The following is a 10507-nucleotide window of genomic DNA, read 5'->3' as shown; positions in this document are numbered from 1 at the left end:
GTTAAGAGGACATAAAGTTTATGCACACTAATAATAAGAATCTAGGAGTACAAAACAACATATTCTCATGCTTAAATATTGAGGGAGAAATAACCCATGCCATATGAGAGAATTTAGGTTCGAGAGTGATCGAATGTCTCGACTTCTACCTCGCGATTTGGGTTTTATAATTTTTGACACTGAGAGGACGGGTTTTTGGGTCCCATATTGTGCAAGTAGGAATTAAGAAAGAACGACTACACACGTTAAATGGTAGAAAGACTTCCGAAATAATATTTTGAAAACCCACTTCTTTTACTGTTTTGAAAAACCCTTTTTTTTCTGACGATCTCTATGAAAGAAAATCAACCAGTATGTGAGGATAAGAAAATGCTTACTTACCTTATCGTCTGATCTATAATTAACACCACTCAAACCATCCTATAGAAATTTCCTCGTCTTTAGTATTCAACTGTTGATGATGAACTCTTGATCTTCGTAAAACCTTGATAATTTGTAACCTTTTTCCTCAAATCCTTGTTGCTTCAAACTTCTTCATGTATTTCTCCTTCCCCACGTTTTTATTAAATGAATACAAACTAGAATAATAAAATCTTTCTCTTGCCTTTTTTTTTTCCTTTTCTTCTCTTTTTTTGTCATGTTTTTATTTTTTTTAGAGACAAGAAAAATAAACTACAAAGTAGAAATAAAAATAATGAAACTACTACGGCCGTGGGAGAAGTACTTTATCACTTGATTCTTTAGAACTTGTATTATCTTGATATCATAAACTTCAATAACTCTCATTTTTTGGTATTCTTTGCTCTTGTACATAAGTCCTCAACTTGTATATATAATTTTGGTCATTGTTTTGTTGCTTTACTTGAATCTGAAATCTTCTCTTTCTTGTACCATTGCTTGTAAACCTTGAACGTCTTCAACTTTCCTTCGAATTTGTGATGCTCTGTTTGTTGATGATAATGGTGTTTCTATCGAACTGTTATTATCGAAAGAGATAATGGATGGTGCTAATTGCAAACAAGATTACAAGAGCTGGTGTAAGTTAGCAATTCTGATGGCTCCCTCGTGATTGAAGAAATAAAACTCAAGCAATCAAAATAGTGTTGTAATTGGTGCGAAGTTGGGCATCTTATCATTCTACCCGGAGTTTGCATACGATGACAAACACTCTAGAGAATAATTTTTAGTTAACTACAAATAATAGAAGGTTCGGTGCCTCGTTTGATGTAACAATTGGTAGTCTCAACTAATGAGTGATCAACAACTCTAATATTAAATTCAATCTACACCTAATATTCCACTGACATAGTCAAATCCAGTAATTACTCTCGAACAAGTACGAAACCTGAATGTTGTTCTCTAAACGTCTAGGTTTAGTTACTGCGTAAGAACTTCATATGTAAACGTAGCAAGAAGTATACTAGTGACTCTAAAATATCTAAAAGTCAGGGGTTTTATGCAAATATTTATAAAAGTTGAAAAAATTTCTACCTAAAAGTGAAAACCTAAGAATTATAAATGTTAACCACTTCCCCACACTTAAACTTTATATTTTATCGTCATCCAAAGAAAAACAAGGTGGAAAATCCTAATATGATATGTGACAAGATATCAGAAATCAGGAAAAAAAAACTAAATAAGAAAAGAAAGAAAATAAGTTAAAACAAGACAAGAAATACTAAACCAATGGGTTGCCTCCCATGCAGCGCTTGGTTTAAAGTCGCTAGACCGACTTGCAGGTGAACTCCATACACACCAAAAATATGAAAAGTTGGGGACCCCCCATGGAACATGTTTTGCAAACACTATCTTCACACAAACATTAGTACAATAAAACAAAAATAAAGCTACCGACCGACAAAAGTTCCCCATACACCTATTGTTTTCCACATTTGGAAGTGTGTAAAGAATATATATATTTTGGGTACTTTTACGTTGTTTTTTTTTTGCGGACCTGCATTATTAGAGAATTCAGTATCTCAAATAGAGGATGTCGAAAAGCAATCTCACGCAACAATACTCTCGAAGCACATATATTCAAATCAATAAGAGGTAAAGGATAAAAATCGATATGCAAAGGGTTATAAAAACCTTGCACAATCTCTTGTACTAAGGAATCCTTTTTATCCTTAAAAAATTCAAGAGAATTATTAATTTCCATGGTTTGGAAACATCAGAAAGAGCGATTGTGAGGAAGATCTTTTCTATCATAATCATTTGTTTCACTTCATTCTTTAACTGCTCTAGGAGAGTGACTTGCCCCTCTTGTATATCGTGGTCCTCTATTAAACTTTGCAACCATTCTTCGTCTGTCTCTATCTTAACCAAAGTCCTGGTATAAACATCAACATTACAATATTTTGTAAGCTCAATTGAGTCTTCCATAATATTACTCAAATCGGTTTCATTCTCAACATAATCTACTTTGTTGTAATACTCAAACCTTGTTGTGGATTCAAATCTTGTCGCCAGGAGATTCTTTAGAACACTCATTCACCATCCTCAAGCTCTACCTTTTGAATAGGTTCTTGATCATTATTAAGATCAAATCTTGAGTAAGGTACACTAGTGTCGTCATACTCGTATTCATCTTCTGACCAATGAGGTTTATACACAAAAATATCTTATATTGTGCACTCCTAGGAGATGTCTCCATGAGTTAGTCAAGCGATGTATCTTTATAATCATAGTCACTTTCATAGTCAACATGAGGTTGGTCGTCAATGAATTTAGTGTTTGTAATCTCAAACTCATCCTGAATAAGTGAATCATTATTAAGATCAAGAGTTGAGTTAACTACACAATTATTAACGAAAATCCCCAAAGATTGGTCTTTCTCAAAATTGTCCTTTTCGTCTTTGTATTAATCAGTGCATTTTCTTAAGTTGGAAACATCTTTTTGTAAATATATTGCTCATTTGTTTGTAAAGCTCGTTTGACAAGGAAAGAGTAGAATCTGGAATACTAGAGGAATTGTTACAAGCATAACTATCCTCCCATCCTTGTTGGCATGTATGAGAATAACCGTAAGGCATCAGATATTGATCATAGCCAATAAATTGGTTTTGATTATACCCTAGGTATGGTTGGTAGTTATCATGTTGTTGAGGTTGAAAGTCGTATTAATTGTTCCAGTATCCTCCGTCCATGAGAAACAAGTACCCGAAACAAGATTTTCAAGACTAGGTTAAGAACCAGAAAATAACAAAAGATTTAAAATAAAATAAAAACAAAAAACAAATAAAAACCCGCTGCCTCTCCGACAGCGGTGCAAAAACTTGATATGTGTCGTCTGCACGTCAAATATTGTTCTTTCTCACTACTTATAATTTATTTTGAAGTAAGGGTAAGATATAATCGTTACTGCATAGAGTTCTAGGTTGTTAATTGCGAAACAAGGAGGTTTTCTGATTCTATAAACTAAACTAAAACGCAAACAAGAAAAAGTAAACAAGCAAATCAAACAAGTAAAAATATTGGTCAAGGATTTTGTTTTCATTCACAAACATGTTCTTGTCTTAATAACATGGATTGTGGTTATCTGACAGAAACTTCCCGGGAGGTCACCCATCCATGGATTTCTCCCGCCCGAGCACGCTTAACTGTAGAGTTTTATGCCAACTCTAGAGCCAATTGTGCTGAAAAGGCCTCGGTGATAGGAAGGGACAAACCATTACTTATATTCCATTCGGTCAACCGCTTCCGGATCTCCGACGTTCCCTACCCCTCATGAGACAAGCACCTGGACCCCCGTCCACCGTACCTTCCCACCCTCGGCAGGTGACCCGTCGTCGGCTCTGATACCATTTGTAATGACCCGTCCCTCCACCGATATTGTCCCCACTTAGCCACTGCGGTCATCCGGAAGTGAGGGGTTTTCAAGGGGCATCACTGCGGTTATCCGACAGCAACTTCCCGGGAGGTCACCCATTGCTCCCGCCCGAGCACGTTTAACTGTAGAGTCTTCTGCCAACTGTAGAGACAACTGTGCTGAAAAGGCCTCGGTGATGGGAAGGGACAAACCATTACTTATATTCCATTCGGCCAACCGCTGCCGGATATCGGGGTATTACATGACTTTTGTTAATTTTCAGTTTCAGTTGCTTTAGAACTTATTCTTTTTTGTGCAGTTTTAGACAAATATTAGAGTTTTACAAAGTCGGCATGGTTTGTAAGCTCGACCTTGCCGACCATCCCATGATATATGATATAGTGATGTCAGGGATATGTAGTCGGCATGGTTTTAAATCTCGACCTTGTCGACTTGAATGTTAGTAGTATAAAAATATTACTTTTTAGGTACAGAGTACAATCCATTGAATGCTCAACGACTATAAATTTCAAAATCAAGACATTAGGTGTGTTGTTATTATAAAAACATTCTCAACTTCATCTTCAACCTTGCATAAAAAATGGAAGTTTCAAGTGAAACACAACCAAATATTTGTAGTCTTTGTACACTAAGTGGTCATTTTGCAAACGATTCTCCCTTTGAAGGAATCAAATGCACTATTGAAGGTTGTAAGGGATTCTTATTTCTCATAAAATCTGCAGTAGGAGATGTATATCAGCCGTATGCTTCAAAATGCATTTATTGTGGGTTTTTCTATTGGATAGATGAGCGCCTAGCTCCGTATGAAGATGAAGTTGCTAAAATCAACCTTCTACCATGCACAGATCCATGTTGCGACGGTAAGATGAAGTTAATTACCTCTTCTAAGAAATTGTGTACCGGAAAAAGATACTATCTATGTCCCAAATGTGTTAAGGTTAAGTTTTTAACTTGTATATGCTTTAATTAAGGTTTGTATGCTCTAATTAAATTTTAAAGGTTTGTATGCTCTAATTAAGTTTCAAAAGTTTTTTAAGTTTTTAAGAATCCTTGTATTCAGTGTTAGTCGGCATCATGCTAAATTCAAAGTGTGTCGGTTGCATAGCAGTTGGTACGTAGAAGTCTATTAACACTGCTGGCGTACGTATAGTCGGCATGGTTTTCCTCATGAACCCAGCCGACTACAATGGGTGAGGAACATCCAGGAACAACTTCTTTTTTCTGTTTTGATCGGCATGGTTGTCCTCATAAACCATGCCGACCACAAATCATCCGGCACTGTAGGAGGGAAACAACCTTGCCGACTGTCGCAGGAATTTTTTCCCGTGCTGTCATGCAATGCAGCCGGCTACCTGACGAATTTATAACCTGCCGACTTTGGGACAGTCGGAAGGGTCGTGTGATAAATACAATGCCGACCAATGGAGTATACACCAAAAAATCACATCCATTTCATTCATTTATAGTATTCCAAAGTACATTACACAAAACACGAATGCGATTACAAAAGTACTCCAAAAAGATTCATTATTCCCTAATCATAATCACTCATCACTCAAATATATTGGAGGGAGTTCATTCAAATCTATTGAACCTCCTTTAGTCAAATCTATGGGACATTCCCTAGACTCATCTAAAGCATTCCAATGGTGAATGTTGTCCTCATAAAGTTTCATCCATTCCTTGCTTTTGTTGTTTATGAACTTCTCCCAAAAACTAAACCTACAAAGAGGAGGTAATGGACATTCCTTGTTGAGTTGTAGACCAATAAAATGATTTTTATCCACCAAAGCCATAACAATTCTTCTATGCTTGAGTTGCTCTACACAAACCGCATGTTTCGGTGCAAATGCTATAAATAGTCCTTTACTAAAAAAATGTACCACGCATGACCACGTATCCGCCAATAGATGGCCACACTATGGTATTCTCATCCAATTCTCCCATTTGATCGGTGGATTTCCCTCCGGGCCTTTAACACTAGTAAGAAATTCTTTAAAAGTCGTTTCTTTGTCATCCATCGAACCTTCTAGCATCATTGAGATATGAAACTCCTTGTCTTTTTCTAGTCGGGCGGCCATCTTCTTTCTTATGTATTGGCATTGGGTGAGATTCTACTCAACTGCTCCACTTAGGTGTCCCAATTGTTGCGATACAACGTGAAACCCACAATTCCCATCCTTTGGGATGTCGTCGGTACCAATAATGAACTCTTGAATAATTTGAGGGAGTTGTACGCGATACTCTTGCAATACCGGTTGTACTACCTTCCTTGGACGACCTCTTTTCTTCGCAACATCTCCTTCGCTTGCTTGACTCTCAAGAGGTAGAGTGCCATTTGGATTCAAGTTTGAGACCGTTGGTGTAGTTGAATCCTTCCTTGGACGACCTCTTTTCTTCGCAACATCTTATTGGCTTGCTTGAATCCCAAGAGGTAGAGTGCCATTTGGATACAAGTTTGATACCGTTGGTGTAGTTGAATCCTTCCTTGGTCGACCCCTTTCTTTCCAACAAATTCCACACTTGCTTGACTCTCAAGAAGTGAAGTTCTATTTGGATTCAAGTTTGAAAGCGTTGGTGTAGTTGTTTATTTCCTCGGAAGACCTCTTTTCTTTTTAGCCGGCTCCTCCTTATATTGCGCCTTCGTATAAACATGTCCGGATGGATCGCATTTTGTACTCAAATACTCTTTAATTTGTTCCCTTTCTTCCGCCCTCGTCTTTGTGGTAGGTGGTCTATCGCAAGGATCTTGTTTCGCCGGTTCTTTAAGTTCTTCCATAAAAAGGTAAACAATTGGCATCAACTTGTGCTTAATTGTTTGTTTGTCCAACCTATTCAACTTGGGGTACTTTTCGAGGATTATTCAATCGGGATCTTCTCTTGGAGTTGGTTTGAAAGATAGTTTCTTCCAATAAGGATCTATATCTTCAATCGGAATGGGAGTTTTATACCTACCAAGCATATGACGACATGAAAGTCTGATAGTCTTCATTATCCTACACTTACAAGGAGTGCTCGGGTCATCATACTTTTGATACAACTTGAGATGTTTCATCATGAAACGTATTTCCCAATGCGAGACGTTTCTATGTATACCAACAAGCAACCAATCATCCTCCTTAAACTCCTTCAACTTACGGAAGCTACTTTCTTGGAATTTCTTTTTTATCTTGTCGATATCATTATTAGTGTACTCATGGATAGCCTGTTGCACCGTCACAATCCCATTTTGACTTGTGAAACGTAGACCTTCTAGTCTCCCATGAGCTTGCTCTACCATACTTATGGATTCAAGCTTGAAATGTTTATAGTCGTAAGTAAAAGCATACACAAACCTCTATTTGTGTGGCTCCAACCATTGTTTCTTGCAATATTCCACTACTTTGGGGTAATTAGTCCCCCACTCATCTTCGAACTCCTTCAAGTTTATCTCATATCTTGCAACACTCATCGACCAAACCACCTTATCCCACTTTTTTTTTTTTTTAAGAAAAAAAACAAAAACCAATGCTTTATTAAGAAATAAGAGAGTTAAAATTACAAACCAAAAAAGGAACTAAAAAAATGGGAACAGAAATAAAGCTAAGGAAAAAAGAACAAAAACTAAACAAATCTGTAGTAAGGTTGCCCTGGGAACTCAAGCCTTAGCAGAGTGCTTGGTTTTTCATTGAAACTCAAAGTCTGCCATTTCTGCAAATGTGCCCCCGTCTTAGCAAAGTGATCAGCTGAGAAATTGATTTTTCTATAGGCATGTTTGAAGGTAATTGAGTGAATGCTAGCCATAATTCTTTGCCATCTAGCCAGCAGAAACCAAGGGATCTTGTTCTATTGTAAAGTTTTTGCACACATACTAGAATTAGATTGCAGAACTAGCTTGAAGGAGAGATGCTCAACTGCCCATTCTAAAGCCTTGATACAAGAAATGAATTCTGATACATAATTAGTAGTAATCCCCAAACCACCAGATTCTGCAAAAATGAAAGCTCCAACATGATTCCTTACTACAAAGCCGTAGCCTTCACTGCCTGGATTCCCTCTAGAAGCCCCATCACAACATAATGACAATTCATTCTCATTTGGCAGATAAAAGAGTATTTCAATAATTCTGGTTCTTCTCATTTTCCTGACTTGGATATTAAAGAATTGTAAGATTGATTTTTCAGTGTCAGTTCCCCACATAACACCTTTCAGTCTAACTTCACAATCATGGACTTTTCTAGCAATTCTTAACTGAATTTTGGTTAACACAGACTTCTCAATATCATAATATATTGCATTTCTTAAGAACCATAATTCAACCATAACTGTATAAGAACTGATAACCCATAACTCTTTAATCACATGACTAGAATTTTTATGCATTTTCAACACATCCTCAAAAGAATTTGGTTCGGGAAATAAGAAGATACCTGAGAGCCAATTCCACAAGCTGGTACTGAAATCACATTTCCACAAGATATGCTCTATATTATCTTCTTCATCATGACAAATGTAGCATCTTGAAGCAATCTGAAAACCCCTTTTCCTCAGATTCTCTTCTGTTGCACACACATTTCTAGCAATCTTCCAAACATTAGCAGATGTTGAAGGAAGCACTGCAGGATTCCAGATTTTTTTATACCAGTGCAACTTAGGCTGGTGCATTCTAATTTTATTGATAGCATCAGAAACAGTAAAAACCCCATAATGACTGTTACACCATATAATTAAGTCTTGACCTTCTTTCAGAACAGGTAATTGATCAATATTGAATCATTGAAGAAAATCTTCGTGAAAACACCACTGATTATCAACAATTAAATCTTGAACTTTCAAAAGAGGATGCAAAGCAATATAAGGATGATTAGGAAACAGTTTGCATATTGGTTCATAAAAAATCCATTTATCATTCCACAAGGAAACTTTTGCACCATTACCAACTATCCATCTAGTATTTTCGATGAAATCTGGGAGGACCCATTTAATGCCATTCCACACAGAGGATTTCCTGTAAGAGCAAGTCTTATGGTGGAATCCAAGCTATTCCAAGTGTGGAAAAATTGTGGAATGTCAAGTTTAGTGGCTTCCAAATTGGTGTTTTCCATGAAAAATCCAAGCAGTGTTCCGTGATTTTGTGGAAGGTCCCGTGGAAATCCATTTGAGTGCTAATCAAATTAGCGTAAAACGCTATTCAGAATAGTGCACTACATGACAAAAACGCTAATCGAATTGGCGTTAAACGCTACTACCATGCTTGAGAATAGCGCTCAAATTTCCGAAAACCGTATTAAAAATTCGAAAATCTCGTGGGTCAAGCAAAATAGCCGAAAAAGTAGGCAGTAATTACTATTTGGGATCCATATGAACAGTAAAAAGGAATATGTGTCACATGTTCATTTGCCAGGACTTTGACGCAAAAAACAAAATCTGCATAGTCTACATTCAAACAGTAAAAGAGTGAGTTGTATATCGTGTTTTTCATTTTTTAATATTAAAAAATCAGAATGCTAATTTAAATATCTTTAAGCGCTATTCCTTTTGGCGTTTTGGAAATCTTCCATTACTACACGTGAGCTTTCATGATCTATTCCAAATGCTGAGGTGTCATGGCATATGGAAGATGGAATTCTTCCACCATAAGACTTGCTCTAATAAGTTATTCACTTTTCATGTTTATCCTTATACTTAGCAATAAAAAAACTGGCCCATTCATCATAACAGTTAAGGATTTTCCACAGTAATTTCATTAAAAGAGCCTTGTTCATATCTTCTAACCTTCTAATACCAAGACCCCCTTCTTCTTTAGAAGTTCAAACCTTGTCCCATTTTAAGGTAATACATTTTCTTTCTTCAGCATTGCCTGACCATAAGTAGTTCCTAATAATTTTTTCACAAGCTTCTAGAACTTTTCTAGGCCATTCATAAATGGATAGATTATAAATAGGAATGCTACTTAGTACATGATTTACCAATGTGATTCTAGCTTGAAAGTTTAAGATCTTGCCACTCCATGAAGCTAGTCTAAGATGCATATAATCAACCAAATACCAAATATGAATTGATTTCATTTTCCCTTGAGCAAGAAAGACTCCTAAATATTTGTCAGGAAAGAAAGAAAGATCCATTTGAAAGTACTCTGCAATCTGTCTTTTCCTTGAATCAGAAGTACCATCTACAAAACATTTGCTTTTTGTAGCATGAAAAACTTGGCCAGAAGCAGCTTGATATTCCATTAAAAGTGACTTCAAATTTTCAATGCTTTTCTTACCTCCATTGCAAAACAAGAAGATGTCATCAGCAAACATTAGATGTGTAGGATGAATACCATTTCTCACCACCATTGGTTGAATTTTTCCTTCCATGGTTAATTGATGAATTTTCCTACTAAGGACATCTTGAGGAAGAATAAAAAGAATTGGAGAAAGCGGGTCTCCCTGTATAAGGCCTCTACCAACACCAAAAAAACCAATTGGTCCTTCGTTGAGCATAATAGACAATTTAGTAGATTGGAGAAGAACCATGACCCAGTTACAAAATTTAGTTGAGAAACCAAACTTTTTTAAGGATATGTTAAGGAACTCCCAACTCATAGTGTCATAGGCTTGTGATATATCTAGTTTGAGACCTATATTACCCCCTCTTCTAGTAGTTGACATTTCATTCACTAATTCAGAAGCTAACAATATCTGCTCATGA

At 36.5% G+C, this 10507-nt stretch overlaps 1 protein-coding gene across 1 annotated transcript; it reads right to left on the bottom strand.

The window, feature by feature from the left end:
* Nucleotides 1-7657: 7657 nt before the first annotated feature.
* LOC113334574 lies at nt 7658-8476 on the bottom strand. The gene has a single exon (XM_026580800.1). It carries the CDS (start codon nt 8474-8476, stop codon nt 7658-7660), a length of 819 nt encoding a protein of 272 aa, XP_026436585.1.
* Between the last annotated feature and the right edge of the window lie 2031 nt (nt 8477-10507).

Source organism: Papaver somniferum, unplaced genomic scaffold, assembly GCF_003573695.1.
Source record: "Papaver somniferum cultivar HN1 unplaced genomic scaffold, ASM357369v1 unplaced-scaffold_137, whole genome shotgun sequence".
In the NCBI taxonomy this organism is placed as follows: domain Eukaryota; kingdom Viridiplantae; phylum Streptophyta; class Magnoliopsida; order Ranunculales; family Papaveraceae; genus Papaver; species Papaver somniferum.
Note: the sequence above shows the minus strand (reverse complement) of the source record. Positions and strands in the feature narration are given on the sequence as shown.